The sequence below is a fragment of the Poecilia reticulata genome, chromosome 2 (genome assembly GCF_904066995.2).
Source record: "Poecilia reticulata chromosome 2, P_reticulata-male-v2, whole genome shotgun sequence".
In the NCBI taxonomy this organism is placed as follows: domain Eukaryota; kingdom Metazoa; phylum Chordata; class Actinopteri; order Cyprinodontiformes; family Poeciliidae; genus Poecilia; species Poecilia reticulata.
In genome coordinates this window covers 4,958,052-4,973,204 of record NC_088831.1, presented here as the reverse complement: position 1 = coordinate 4,973,204, position 15,153 = coordinate 4,958,052, and the positions used below count along the sequence as shown (strand labels likewise).

Here is a 15,153-nt window from a genome sequence, read left to right as displayed (position 1 = left end):
AGCAGCACCCACAACAAAATGGCAAACTCCCACCTAAAATCTGCTGGAAAAAATAATAAAAATCTGGTGCCACCACTAAATCAACCATTTTAAAACAAGATTTTGTTCATCTTAGTTTCCAAAGGCTAATCCAAACATTTTAGCATGTCTGGATGAGAATCTTCCAGCTAAACCTCTCCAATTAGACACATCCAGATCTAATTGAAACTCATCTCCATGTCTGATTTAACTCAATCTGTTCAAGCTAATTGGCTAATTCAGTCCACCCTTACGACTGTTTGACAACTACCTAAAAACTGGGTTTCTCTAGATAAAAATGTTGAATAATTCCCACAGCAGTCAACAGATTTTTACTAAATACTCATTTTAATACACATTAGATTTTTTTTATTTTTTTTATTACAGAGTGTCTTTCTAACATCTTTCTCGCAGACTCTGTTGACCAACCAGGGCCGTGTACTCCTGGGCCACAATGAAGCATTTCTGGCCAACTAGGAAGCTTTGGGTGTTCATCACCATCATGACACATATGGAAGAGTCATAAAAGTTTTCTACAATACATAAAACACTGTTAGGAAATAAATACAAATATTGGAATGTTTTTGGGGTAATTCCACAAAAGACTAGTCAGAAATTACAGTCAAAGCAAACATTATCTTCAAAATAGCATATTCTCTTTAGATTTTAAGCTGGGATCCGGGAACTGGTCCAAATAGAATCCTACACTAGAACTACTGTTCTAGTACTGTACTGTTCCACTGTTTTCAACCAGCTTCAGATCCTTCATCCCATCCTGGTCATACCTTCACTCTATCTTTTTGTCTCTGTGATAAACATCACAGACACTCTTAGACCTGATCAACAGAACCCAGAAGATTTTGTATACGTAAAGCCAGAAGCCGGAAGAGGTCTCGATTTAGAATTTGGTCTGTGAAGTTTCTTCCTCATCGGAGCTGGAATTAGAGCTCTTTCTCTTTTTCTCGTTATGGTTCTCAACCATGTCCTTCTTGGTCACTTCTAAGTTCTTCTTCTTCTCATCTTCAGGCTCCAAGTTTGCAAAATTGGCCTCTATCTTTGCCGGATCGATGTATTCATAGAAGTAGGCCATGATGGCAAAGATTATGCACACCAACACCAGCAAGGCGGCGAACAGAACGTATTCAGCCCACTGGTAAAGAAAGACACAAGAGTTTATTGAAATTTCAGAAAATATATGAATGTGTATGGATTTGTTTTCCACTGATTAGTTGAGAAACTGACTTTGGATGACAAGTCTGAAACTCCTACTATAAAGAGATGCTTAGATTGTCGTCGGAGGAGTTTCTTTGGAGTTTTCAGGAGTTCTTCATTAAATTTAGCCAAGGCCAATAAGTGTAGTACAAGAGGCGTTTTTTTTAAGAAAAAAAGTGAAATGTTTCTAAATGTATTCTTATTGAAACAAAATCACTTAAATTAATATTAAGTGTTTAAAAACTTTTTGCACGACACTATGCATTAAAAACTAAATTAAGTTTTTCAGTAGTTGCCAATGTCTGTAAATGCTGCTGTACAGGGTTTCTGCAGGTTCCATCAACTCGAATTTAAGACTTTTAAAGACTTCTTAAAGACCATTATGAATCAAATTTGTGACAGAAATGCACAAAAGACAATTAATTAGCACTTACCCATTATGGATGTTAGAAAGTCAGCTAGTTGGCTATCAAGGCCTATCAGTAGCACCTAATTATTGCTAGCCTCACCTGCCTCGAGTCAAATTTCAACCTTGTCAAGCCTAACAGAAAAGTCCAGTAAGAAAAAAAACTATGTAGAATATATAAAATTCTATGTAGGTTCTGCCACAACCAAATTTAAGACCAGTTAGTAATGTATTTAAGGTAAACTTGCATTTCTTTAAAGATAAAATGAAGACATGTTAAGACCTTAATTAAAGATACATCAATTTAAGACCTTTTAAGGCCCGCTGTGAAACAGTGTCCTGATTTAGTTTATGTGAAAACAGGTCCAGTAGATCATAGAACAACCTACTAAACCTGGCAAGACCTGGGATTTTATGTCCTACAACAAAACTTCCATGTTTTTAACATAAAAAACCTAAGTGAAAAGAATTTTATTGTTAACGTTATGTTTCTTTAGAAACTTTCAGCTGAAAAGCAAGTATAACCAATTTCATTCACAGCCTTCTATCAGATTAAAGTCAGTAAGAAGAACAGGGAACCTCCTGCTCACCTGATCTGGAAGTGTGGCAGCCTCTGCAACAATCAGCACAATGATGTTTCCTACGGCAACCGTTAACAGCCAACCAGCCTGCAGCACTGCCTTCATGTTGGAGGGAGCCTGTACAGCAGAAATGTGTGTATTAAGGCCTTATTCTTGGACATTCCCTGTTTGTTTCCCCCTCATTCTCCTAAAAATAAACATTTGTTACCTGCGAATACGAGAACTCCAATCCTGTGACGGAGAACACCACCTCTCCTGATGTCATAAGGAAGTACTGAGGAATCTGCCAGGCCATGTGGATGGAGTTGGTCTTGATATCCTCCATCTCCTTGATGTGCTGTCCACACTGCAAAGCAAATAGAAATTAGTTCAATCAAAAACAATATGTCACAGCTATTTATCTTGCACAGGTTGGATTTAAAAGTTACATTTTCTTCAAGTGTGAAGGTTGGTGGGATGATGAAAGTGTAAGAACTGCCAAAGCCAAATTTTCGACTGAAGACGCATTGATTTCCAGCAGAATTTTTGATCACGAACTCAGCCCTGTCACAACAAAATCACCAGTTAGAGGAAATAACTTTCTTTAGAAGGATTGTACGTAGCGGTCAAATTAGTCAAACTTACGTTCCTTGTGGTACATCGACGTATACGGACATGTTCTTGCTAATGATGTTCCCAAAACCTTCGTCACCCACTGTTATGTTCAAAGCCAGGCCAAAACCATTAAAAAATCTGAAAGGTAAAAAAAACAGCACAATTAATACAGCAGTTTAGGTGTCCCACATTCACTCTTCAAAAGATGTTGATTTCATTATGAATTTTCTCTTGTGGGCTATAGATGAACCGAGGCCGATTGACTAAATCTGATAAAAGATTCCATTAAATTTCAAAGTTGGACTTAAATATTTGCCCTGGCTGCAATGGATGGGCAATCCTGGTGCTCGAGGGCCGTGTCCTGCAACTCTTAGACGTCTCCCTGGTCCAACACACTTGAATCCAATGGCTGAATCACCTCCTAAGTGCAGTCAAGTTCTCCAGAGTCCTGCTAACGACCTCATTATTTGACTCAGGCATGTTGAAGCTGAGATGCACCTAAAAATTGCAGGAGACCGTCCCTCAAGGCCTGGAGTTGCCCACCCCTGGGCTAGCAACATGTCCAGGATGTACCCTACCTCTTTCCCAATTACCGCTGCAGATACACTCACCAGGCTAGCTTAACTGTTTCTTTCTGTTGCTCAACAAAAAGGAGCAACAGGTCATGCATGACCAGCTTTTATTGCCATACGATAACAAATTGAAACCGACCTGATGGCGTTAGCTCCCTCCTCCGGCTTTGCAACAACATCGCCAAACTGTAACCAGAAAACATGTCTGAGAACAAAATCCATGTGACTGTTTCTGGGAAATGTTTGAAATAAGAATACATGTGATTTTGATCTGACTTTTATGCTGACCTTTATATTCCTCATTGCGCCTGCTTCTTCAACAATGACAAGAGTGTTACGAGTGCCTTCTGGTAAGCTGATTAAATCAGGGGAACCAGAATTTATTCTCAGCGCAAATGGCTCATCATATGTATAGTAGTCCTCGTTGCCCTGTGGGAGAAAACAGTGGATTTTATCTTTCAAAGCTAAGGAGTTTATCAAACTGTGGTAGCCAAAATGTTTGTTTTTTTCCACTTTGTATAGTCCTACCTGAAAAGCCTGCAGTTGGAAAGTATAGTTTCCAGCAGTGATATCTATGGGTCGGTCAACCATGTTGATGAACTTAGCTTGCTGCTCAGTGCTCGATGGGAAATCAGGGAGGGTTGCCTGGAAAAGGGAGAAACCATCCTTCATGAGCTTTGTTTTTGTTCAATATTTTGTAATTAATTTTCACTTACATCAATCTGGAGCTGAAGCAGGGCAGCAGCCACAAACGCAAGTCCAGCGAGGAACATCCCCACAGTTATCCGCCTCAAAGGACTGGAAAACAGAATTGAACACATTCATTCAGCCACTGAAACCAGGGCTCACAAGATCTTAGAAGTGGAAAAGATTATAAAAAAAAAGGACTCCTCACGTGAAGTTTAGTTTGCATTTAGAAATGAGTGGGTAGATTATGAAGTCCATGACAGGGACCATTATCAGAATCAGGATGGGATTGACAGTCTGGTGGGGAGGGAAGGAAGGAGGGTCATAAAATGGCTGCAGTTTGATTCAATCAGTTCATCTCAGCAGTGGGGCGATGCTATCGCCGGTACAGTCTTACCTGCATTTGGTCAGGCTGGATTACCATCGAACCCTGTTGAAGAGAAAATGAGCTCCGTTTAGCAATCTTCATTTCCATGGGGTGGGAGATTAGGAGTTGAAGAGCAGAAACAAGAAAACTTACAAAGTTACCGTCCATCGTGGTGGCCTGGAGTGTCCATCTTGAACCCTGCAGGACAAACAGTTCTTGTTTAGATTGTGGTTAATTACCAACTGGAACGTGTCAAGGCATATCAAAGTTTACAAAGATACAGTTTCAGTTACTATGTCTAAAAAAATCTAGGATTTTAGTCACATACCTGTTGGTCAAAGAGAGCCCAGAACATGGGCAAGGGAATATAAAGGAACAGAACCTTCAACACCATCTTCACCTGGGCAATCAGGAGTTTCTAGAGCGAAGCAGAGAAGATCTCAAACATAAATTTCTGTCCATTCTGCTGCTCGTTTTTTTATTAATTTTCACACAGGCTTCTTCCTACGTCATATTTCTCCTCGGCCCAGTCCATCCAGTGTTCTCTCTTTGGGATCTTGGAAGATCTATTACGATAGCGGTTCTTGATAGCAAACTGCAAACACATGAGAGACCTTTCAGATGTAACCAGAAGCAAATGTAATGTTGAAATGAAGCTTGGATGAAGCCATCGCTGAGGAGGAACTCACAAAGATGCATTTGAAGACTTTCACCATGATGTTTCCCGACGGTGCCGTTTTGTTGTACATACCACTTCCGACAATGAAGATGACTGGAAACAAACAAAACATGAATTATTATAGTCTTGTTTTGTTTTTTTTCTGAATTCACTGCTTGATTGTCACGACTCAAGCTCAAGTGAAGATCTCACCCAGAGAGGCCACCATGAGAGCAGCAGGGACCCCGAAGGCCAGAGGGTAGCACTGCTGCTGAGTGTGAATTCCACATTTCTTAGCTGGAAATCACAGAACGCACACATACAGTCAGCATCTGGTTGTGGTTACTTGGTGTATTTTAAGGAGTGTGTGACGTTTCTGAGAATCGGTGCCTGCCTCTGAGGATGGGGGTTATGATGGTGGACAGCAGGCTGCCGGCATTGATGGACAGGTAGAAGATGGAGAAGAAGGTTCCTCTCTGCTTGTCCTGTTGGATGTTTGAGAAGAGATTTTACGCTCAGAACCATACAAACAAAAACCACTAATATCTAAAATGTGCTAATATTGATTTCTCTTTACAAAGTATTTATGTTCTGTTTTGTTTTTTTTTACTTTAAAGCAGTTCTAATTTTAAATTTGCCAATTTTCTGTAGATCTATTCAATCATTACTGTTATACATGCTCTAAAATATCAGTCTCAGTTAAATTTTACACTATAGAATGACATTTTGGACAGTGTTAAAGCTATTTAGTGTAGTTTGAAAATGCGTTCAAGAATCCAAAAATGTTTAAATATGGAATCGATTTTTGTTAAAGACAATTTAGCCTAATCCTAAGAGAACCTGACATAATGACTGGAAGGTTTAGGGTTTCTATGATGATAAATTTGCCTGATGTTGTGTCTCCACTTTGCTTCTTTATGTCATTGAGCAATCTTGGTCACTTACCTTGAACTTGTAATAAAGCTCGTAAATGAGCTGTGTATGTTAATAAACGACTAACGGGGAATAAAGCAGAGATAGAGAAACTGCTGACCAGGTGTGGCTGATAATTGACGAAGGCATCTGTACAAAAGGGGAAGGGTCAGTTCTGGTGTTGTTTCCCTTTAACTGTATTGCCTAATGTGCATATGAATTGATTGATTTGATCAAAGCACCTTTTTTCAAATGGAAGGATTTTATTTATTTTTTGTTTTTTCTAAGTCTTCACAAATAACAAAAATCTAGAAGTTCTCCATCTCCGTAGAAGAACTGCATCCCCACAGCATGACGGCACCACTACCTTGTTTCACGGTTGAGATTGTATATTCAGATGTGGTACATAGTGTTTTACATGTAAGATTCTGAACATAAATATCAGTAAATTCAACACAGAATTTACTGTATTTTTGCAGTAAAAATACAGTAAAGATACTGTATTTAAACTTTAATTTAATACAGTTTAAAATACCCTATTAAAATAGTGCAGTTTAAAATTCAGTCCATTCTAAATTGTATTAAAATGAGCAGGTTTTTTTTTTTAATCTGTATCAAAAGGCAGTTTGTTTTTTCTCACAATAGCTCTTTTTGTTTTGTAACATCTAACCTGATCTTCGTTAAACTGGTCCCCTCCAAAGGCAGCCACACAGGGTTTGATGCCTCCGGTTCCCAGGGCGATGAGGAGTAAGCCCACCATGGACAGAGCTCTGGGAGGTGGTGGAAGGAAACACTGTAAACACACAACTTCTGTGTCATTTTACTGTGTTTCGTTCTTCAGCTTACATGTGTAAGGTCATGTTGTCGGGGGTGCCGTCCTTGTTTCCATCTGTGATGTCATGGATTGCACTGACGGCCATGATGACCTGCCCCACCGCGTAAACAATGGACAGGTAAACAATGGTCCTGTGCAGAAAGAGGGAAGGGGGGGGATACAAGGCAGTGAGCCAGTTTTATGTCAGCTAGATACAGATTAATAGCTCACTATCTGAGGCATCCTGAAACTGTTTAATCTCTCTTTATGATTGGATTAATTAGATTACATAATCACTAGATATGAGTTGTATCTGCTTGTGTTGATGTAACATTTGATATAAGCTTGTGGTATGTCGATAAGGTGAGTTAAAGTCATTTAATTTAGCAGAGCTGGACTGAATTGAAATGAATCAACTAAAATTTAGGTTCAATTAATTTAACTAAACTAAAAGTTGAATTCAACTTAATTGAACAGAACTAAATTGAACGGAATATAATTGAAATGAACTGAAATCAATTAATGGATCTTATCTGAAGTAGTCTGAAACGAACTGAACTGAATCTTACTGAACTACATTAAATGAACCAAATTAAACGGAATGAATTTGAAATTCATTTAATCCAACTTTATTGAACTGAACACTGAACAGAGCTAAGCTGAACTGAACTGAATGATTTCAAATTAAACAAACTGAAACAAAATGAACTGAATCTGAAATCAATTTAATGCAATTTTACTGAACTGAACAGAACAGAACTGGGTTGAACTGAATGGAATTTATGAATGAAATTGAAATTAATTTAATGAACTAAATTTTATTGAACTGGACTCAAATGAATTGAATAAACCTGAGCAGAACACATGCAATACGTAGCAGCAAGCAGGAGGAAACGGGAACTGTCAGGTGACTCACTTGAACTTTCCGAGCCATGAGTCAGCAATGATGGCGCCCAGGATGGGGCTCAGGTAGCAGAGAGCTACAAAGGTGTGATAGATGGTTGTGGAGAAGTCATCATCCCACTTCAGGAAGTACTTGAAGTACAAAACCAGTACAGCTAAAAAGGGGATATAGATGAGCTTAGGTTAGAAACAGTCTTTCTTTATTGATTATTTCAGCTTTATTTAGACTTAGCATACATTTTACACCAAAAATCTGGCATGGCTACGTTGAAATATCACACAAAATGGTGTATAACTATCAATGTTACCAGCTCATGTATAATGGCTAATGATGGATCCACTAATATTAAATGCAGACCAGTATTGACAAATTGGCATTCTGGTAGGATTTGACTGAAAACTTCATTACATTATATTTTGATCATAACAATTAGTTGCTATATTGCAAACACTGAAATCTGCTTTTTATTCATTTGTATGATGTTTTTTTCAGACTTTTTTCCCTAACAAGTTAACAGTAAACTAATCAAGCCATTAAATTGATCAGTTAACCAAGAACAAAAACCAATCCTACAAATTAAAAAAAAAAAAATATATATATATATATATATATATATATATATATATATATATATATATATATATATATATATATATATATATATATGCTAAGAGTGAATTTTATTATTTCTGAAAACCATTTTCAGATTTTTACTTGGGGAAACCATGTCACTTATGAGTATCATTTTCTCTACACTTCACATTTTTGGAGTAAAAGCCTCAGAATACCTGATTTTTCCAGTGCAGCTACAGCCGTGCTTTTTATTTTTGATGCTTTCAGAGTGCTTTATTTTTCTTACATATTTCACATATTGCCACCTAATAAAAGCTTTATTGCATCTTTTCGCAAGAAAACCTTATTTGCAGTGTACCCACAGTTGGAAAGAAGATGCACATTTAGGTACACAACAAACAGAGATGCTTAAAAGCGGAAGGAGCTATACTTCAGTAAACACAGTGTGTTTTCCTCCTACTGAACTCACCTCGCATGCCATAGTAGGAGAAGCGCTCGCAGAACTCATTGACCACGATGAAAAAGATGCTGAGCGGGTAGCCGAATATAGTGACCTGTTTGAAACAAAATGGATAAAGTGAGACTAAGGCGGCAAACCGTCAACGTGAGAGAACAGTGGACACCGCTGCCGCTTACACTCTTTCTTTTGCCCGTCTTCTTTTCTTTATCTGCAGAAAAAGAACGAATTTACACGAGTGACTCTGGGAATCTTTAATTTAGACAGAAATCAAGCATATAAGTTTAAAAAAAAGAGTTGAATTGATTTTACTTAGACATTTAAATTGCATATGATGAATGCATTTACTGTAAAAGGAATAAAAATGGAAAAAGAAAACAAAAAGTTGATCTCACCTCCCATGTCTGCAGGCTGTGTCCCGTTTCAGTTCCTAAATCAGATCTTTCAGTTAAACAGTGGACAAAGAGAGATGAGTGGTCCAGATCCGAGGCACTAACACTGAATCCCAGCCTGTCCTGCTCCTTATCTAACCTCCACTCATCCTCCTGGACCGCCCACTGATGGTGGATTATGGATATCTCTTCCAGTTCCCCTCTCCACAGTTTCCCAGCATCTTTATCAAAGCCATGTGTATATGTTGAGAGTTGATTTTACAACTGTAAAAAAAAAAAAAAAAAAGCTCGGGAGCAATAAACAGATTCTGCTTTGCAGGTTATTTGTCTCCGTCAGGAGAGATAACGGCAGCAATCTTTGTGCTATTAGATATAATAAAAACCCAGATTATTTCTATCTAGTCATAACAGCAGAAAATGTTAGACACCAGAGTTCCTTCTACTTCTGTCCTCAAATATATCCAGAATTGTAAATGTTAGAATAGCCAACAAAAAAATATATCAACAAGCATTTAATTTTTTCACATTATAATCAGACTGTGATATATGCATATGGAGTTGGTCCATTATTTGCAGCAGCTTCCATTTTTCTAAGAAGTGAGAATCTTTGACCACTTTCCAAGGAGAGTATTCATGAGGTCAGACACTAATGTCGGGGCAGTGAAGTACCAAATCAAGGTAACCATATTGAAACCTGTGAGAATAAAACAGTCCAAAATGTCTACTTAAGTTTCCAACTTTCAGATCCGTAATCTCTGAATGCTCGACTTGGTATTGTTGGTTTAATTTTTAAAAGAGAGCTTGGAGAAAAAAAAGTCTTATATCAAGTTTTATTTATTTGTAAGTCTTAAACATATTTACAGGCACTGAGTAAAAATGTTTTCCATTTAATTTAAGCTTACAGATAAAACAAATCTAGATTACATACAAAGAAACAGCTGAATATAAACCCGCACACACTTGTCCTGGTTTAGGTTTTCGTCTGTCATCTTTGGCAAGGCAGTCCTTTTGTCCCCGTAGGTAGCCTTGGTAACAATGAATTATTGCACAAACTTTTCAATAAAATAGGTCAAAATATTGTGATTCACTTGGCTTTAGACAGGTTATGTACAGCTCCACTGGACTAAAATAGAAAATTGATTTCTTAAAAAAAAAAAATAAAAATAAAATAAAATACAAAATGTGTCTGCTCTAACTGGATCTTACTGGGAATTTTTTAAATTGTATTTATTTTTTATTTTTTTAAAAAGGCTATTCAAAAATACTGAGTAACATTTGACCAGTAATAGATGTACAGTAACAACAGTAGATTTTTTTCTCTCTCTCTGCATTGTAAAGCTGTCTGTACACAACCGAGAGCCTAAGAAATACTGAAGTGGAAAGAATCACTCCAAAGAGAGAAAAACAACATGTGTTCAGTTGTTGCATGCTTGTTCAGACATCGTGTCGTTTATGTCTTTCCCACATACAAAACAAAATGCAACAAAAGAAGATCTGTCAAAGTGTAACGTAAAGTCTCCATAGGAAACAAGAAAAGAATTTGTCTATAAATTTGCCCCCAATTTCATTCATAGGTAATCTGATTGATGATGGAGATCAGGTGTGACGCGACCTTCTCAGAGGACGGTGGTTGACCCCTGGGAGTTGGTGCTGCTGGGTGTGCCGCTGATGGCGTTAAAGATGCCCATAGAGTCGGACAGGGTGCTCCTCGTACCGTCCTCCACTGGGTTTATCTAGCAAAGACACACTTCACTTCATTACATCATACTGGATTTATTTGAAATCAAAATCATTAAATGTAATCTGACAAGCCACAGCAACTGAAACTATCTTCATCAGATAGTTTATGACATTGTTAATGAAGATGAAGAAATATATAGAAATATTTTATATTGGTGCACACACGACTATTTATCAAATGACAGGATTTACCCTCCAATCTGCTCATGGACAGCACAAAGAGAACAGAAAGAAAGACATGGTTAGTAACTAGCAACTAAAATGAAGAGTTAGAGATAGTTGTTATGATATTTTAGGACGATTCAGTTCAAAACACCACATAATCCTATAAAAGTAGTGGAAAATCTGCCAGTCAGTGACCATATTTGGTGGTTCCTACCTGTTCGTGCATGATGCTGGACAGCTCTCTGATCATGTCCCTGTAGTTGGCCTTCATCTCGTCGTGATACTCGTGCTGGTCTTCTTTAATCAGCCGTTCATTCACCCCCAGCGCTTGACCGCAGGCGTCCACAAACTGCCTGAAGAGGCGAGAACAAGACACCTGTGATGTTCAGAGTTCATCCCCAATAGGCTGCAGCCACAGTTTCTGTATTTCAACAGGATTTCATGATAGATCAACAGAAAAGAATGTAAAATTGCAAAGTGAAAAGAAAATGATTCTTGATTTTTTTTTTGTTTGTTTTTTTTACATTTTTCTTTAGAAATAAAAATCTAAAATAAACTTCTCTGTATTTCACTCCATCCGTCTTCCCATCTCATTTGCACAGCCTTTCTGACTCTGCTGAAGAAAAGCATGGTGCTGCCACCACCGTGTTTCTCCATGGGGAGCGTGCATTCACGAATGTTTATTTTAAAGTAAGAATTTAACCAAAAACGTCTGATTTCTCAAGGCAGCTGCAGTTGATTTTATTTAGGGGTATCATTTTGTTTCTATGTATTAGATAAAAATCCCAATGTAATGAGACAAAATACTTTAGCAGGGCTCTGTATTCAGCTTAAAGGGGCAGTATTATATGTTTTTCAGAAATAGGGCCACTTTATAGCAGAATAAAGTAATTATGTTACCTTCTAAACTTAGGCATTAATTTTCTATGTAAATTAACATCTTCAAACTGGGCTTGCTCTTTTTGAAACTCAGCCTTCCGGGAGTCATCATAACATGGCTCCTCTATTAACCCTGAAACAACATTTTTGCCAGTGTTACACTGAGAAGCAGCTCCTATAATGAGCTCAGCAGATACACAGGGTGTTTGCTAATTGCTGCTGGCTAGTCTGAAGGAGTTGAGTGAGGAGGACTTTGTGGTGAGGCGGAAACTTGGAAGCTTGAAAACTGTTGCCCCGAGGACGAGCTGCAGGTCCACCCAGGCGTTTAACACAGTTGCCATGGGAGGGGATTAACATGCATGAAAGAACCAATGCAACACTCCACTTATGTTTTTGATGAGAGACTAACTTTATAACACGATATGAAGCTTGAAAAAGTTGATTTTACAACAGGTAGATTTTGGTACTGGAAGGTGTTTCTGTCGGTAATCAGTACCTGAAGACCTCCTTCAGCTGTTTAACCTTGTTGTCTGGATATCTCTTGGCACTGCCGTTATCTAGAAAGGCTCTGGCGTAAGCAAGAGGACCTGCATTGACCTGACAAAAAAAAAACAAAACAAAAAAAACAATAGAGGTCAAAAGATTGACAGTCTTTCTGCCTTTCAGGATGACTAAGCCTTTTCTTACCTGAACACTGATGCTGCCCTGCAGCTTGAGCTGCAGCCGGATCATGTCCACCTCGGAGGCCGAGCACAGAAGACGCAGCTCGCCCACCTTGGCGCTCATCTCGTCGATGGCCACCTCAATGGGGCTCAGATCACTCTGGTGCTGGTACATGACCGCTATGCGCTTCTTAACATAGGGGAAACAGTGGGTTGCTGGGCGGGAGGATGAGAAAAAGCAGAGTTTTACTCATACTGGATTTGCCTCGCTCACTAACTGCTCATATATCCTGAATTGCAGCATTTCTACAGGATATTAAACTGAATTGAAAGGTAACTCCGTCGAGTCATAAAGAACAAACATGATTATGTTCAGTGCAAGATAACACCTGAACCCTGAGATGACGTGGTCAGAGTAATAAACCCCACCTATCTGATTAAATTCACAGAGGCTGGCAGAAAACTGAAACTTCATAATCAGCATCAGCAAGCAGCAACAAGGGAAATGTTCCCAGCTTTTGATTCCTAGCTAAATTACAGCGATAAGCGGGGTTGATTTGGGACAGTGCTGTATCATCGTTAGCAACAGAAACCCAATCAACGCAGAACCTACTGGTCAGTATGGTGCGCCGTTTGCACTGCTCCTCCACTCCCCCCTGCTTCTTGCCCGAAACAGTGAACGGCGTCTCAAACACGAAGCGCCGGATGTTGTGGCTCTTCTCGAAGTCGGTCTTTCTGTCGTCCAGCTCCTTGTCGTCCAGGTGAGGCATCACGTGAGTCACCTGGATGTAGGCGTACTTGGAGTCCAAGTCTTTAGGGTTAACCTGCAGTAGAAAAGAGGTTCAGAGTGTCTTTTTTCTTCGTAAAAGAAAACCCACCTAGACTGTCAAATCATTCTGTACTCTACAAACCACACAACCACATCTGCCTAAAGTAAATCATGAGAAAATTACAAAAAATAAAATAAAAATCCCTTGAAATTGTTGGTTTTCAGATAGGTTGATATAAAATAGACACATTTTGTATCTCTAAAAGGTTCAATATGAAACAAGAAAAAAGAGGTGAAACTCTGATTTCATACACTAAAAAGACAATCATAATAAATCCAAAACTACAAACTGCAAAGTGGTGACATCTATAGCACCTTTAAACAATCAATTAAATGTTTGCTAGCTTATCATGTCCAGCACCTTGAAGGAGCTCACTTATTATTTATACATTTATTAGCTTGTGTTGAAAGGTGACCTTCATACTTATGTCTACTGTCTTTATTCCAAGGCTTGTTAGGAAGTCAGATAGCAGAGCAATAAATGCATGTTTGTTTGACTTGCATAATAAAATTAGCTTGTTAATGAGCAGATTTGCTTGGTTGTGACCTATTTTCACTACTTTCCAACATTTTAAAAATGTTTCTATGTCCTTCAGTGTGAAGCATGTGGCCAGACACAGATAGGACTCCACCTTGCCAGAATCCTGAATGATCTTGACGTTCTCCGGGCCGAACTTGTCAGAGTAGAGCTTCAGAAGCCGCTGGGAAATTTCAGAGAGCGGAGTGAACTTCGGCTCCTTGTAGATGTATTCCTTTCCGTCCTCATCCTCAAAGAAGCCCTGCAGTGCGAGCAAGAACCTGAGTTTCTACTGTTTTGTCCGTATTTATGTAGATAAACCTCACTGACACATGGGATTAGGTAAAATAGACAAGCAGAAATATAATGCATAGAAGTCATAAACTACAAATGTAAGTCCAACATCAAAACTATATGGATGTAAACTAACTAACTACATGAACAAACACACGAGGCTCAAAAAATATCAATCATTAAAGACACAACAAACAGCACCCCTAAAAACTTACCGCAGCCTTGGATAGCAAGTGAAAAAAAGGGAAGATATTTTATTTACAGAAATTAATTAATGAATAATTTGATCCTAAGAAGATGTAATGAAATCCTCTCCAACCTCACCTGTCCAAAGAAGGCCACTCTGAAGTAAGTGCCCAGCAGTCTCTTCCCAGTGTGCATTACCTCCATCACCTTGGTGTAGGCACGGTGCAGCGTGTCGTAGAGGTGAGTCAGTTTCTGTTCCACACATATAGAAATGGTCACGAAACACCACCAAGATCCACAGAAAGGGTAAAAAAAATATATTTGGAATTATGTGACAAATGACTTGGTAATAGGCATTTTAGTTTGAAAGGCCTTGACCAAAGAAAATTGATTTAAAAATTGTAGAGAGAGGAATTAAAATGATCAGTCATTTGCTTTATGTTAAGAGCTAAATTTTTCCCAACAACCTAGGCTACTGCAGAATGTCCAAATGAAAAGTAATGTCAGTTTTCCAGCTTTGACATCAAATATAATGGTGACTCAAGGTTAGGGTTTCTACTCTTAAAGGTTCCTAGAGATTTTCACTAAGAGGTGTGGACACTGGCTGGGTCACTCTGTCGTCTTAATATGGTTACTGTTTGGCAGCTTTTGCTGTTGCCATGTGAACATGTTTTGAGAAACCGTCCAAGACCCATCTTCTCAGTATCTTCTTTACCTTCTGCCTATTCCATCTG

The 15,153-nt window shown here is 38.5% G+C and overlaps 2 protein-coding genes across 7 annotated transcripts in view; both read right to left on the bottom strand.

Annotated features, from left to right (window-relative positions):
* Positions 1-345: 345 nt before the first annotated feature.
* On the bottom strand, positions 346-9,878 carry slc15a1b (solute carrier family 15 member 1b). The gene is made up of 23 exons (XM_008424875.3): positions 9,151-9,878; positions 8,935-8,966; positions 8,768-8,852; positions 7,738-7,879; positions 6,854-6,973; positions 6,678-6,777; positions 5,490-5,580; positions 5,309-5,392; positions 5,127-5,209; positions 4,946-5,032; positions 4,766-4,855; positions 4,591-4,635; positions 4,468-4,500; positions 4,279-4,367; positions 4,100-4,181; positions 3,912-4,028; positions 3,672-3,812; positions 3,523-3,569; positions 2,842-2,949; positions 2,646-2,760; positions 2,426-2,563; positions 2,227-2,334; positions 346-1,168 (listed from the first exon to the last, which is right to left on the bottom strand). The coding sequence occupies exons 1-23, from the start codon at positions 9,155-9,157 to the stop codon at positions 917-919; spliced, it is 2,196 nt and encodes a 731-aa protein (XP_008423097.1). The 5' UTR covers positions 9,158-9,878; the 3' UTR covers positions 346-916.
* An 85-nt stretch (positions 9,879-9,963) lies between these two features.
* LOC103474130 (dedicator of cytokinesis protein 9-like) overlaps positions 9,964-15,153 on the bottom strand; it is a 48,266-nt gene continuing 43,076 nt past the window's right edge. For all 6 annotated transcript variants that reach the window (XM_081615596.1, XM_008424946.3, XM_008424896.3 and 3 more), the window contains 7 exons: positions 14,558-14,671; positions 14,055-14,201; positions 13,207-13,417; positions 12,619-12,809; positions 12,428-12,528; positions 11,267-11,405; positions 9,964-10,880 (listed from right to left, as the gene is read on the bottom strand). In XM_081615596.1, coding sequence (XP_081471722.1) covers positions 10,764-10,880; positions 11,267-11,405; positions 12,428-12,528; positions 12,619-12,809; positions 13,207-13,417; positions 14,055-14,201; positions 14,558-14,671 — 1,020 coding nt within the window. In that variant the 3' untranslated portion in view covers positions 9,964-10,763. The remainder of the gene's footprint in view (positions 10,881-11,266; positions 11,406-12,427; positions 12,529-12,618; positions 12,810-13,206; positions 13,418-14,054; positions 14,202-14,557; positions 14,672-15,153) is intronic.

What these genes read in the sequence shown, in the direction of transcription:
- slc15a1b (XM_008424875.3), bottom strand. An exon ending in ACCAGTTTAACGAAGATCAG is followed by an intron (nt 5,581 to 6,677) that starts GTTAGATGTTAC and finishes AACATCCAACAG; the next exon opens with GACAAGCAGAGAGGAACCTT. An exon ending in GAGGGAGCTAACGCCATCAG is followed by an intron (nt 2,950 to 3,522) that starts GTCGGTTTCAAT and finishes TTTACCTTTCAG; the next exon opens with ATTTTTTAATGGTTTTGGCC.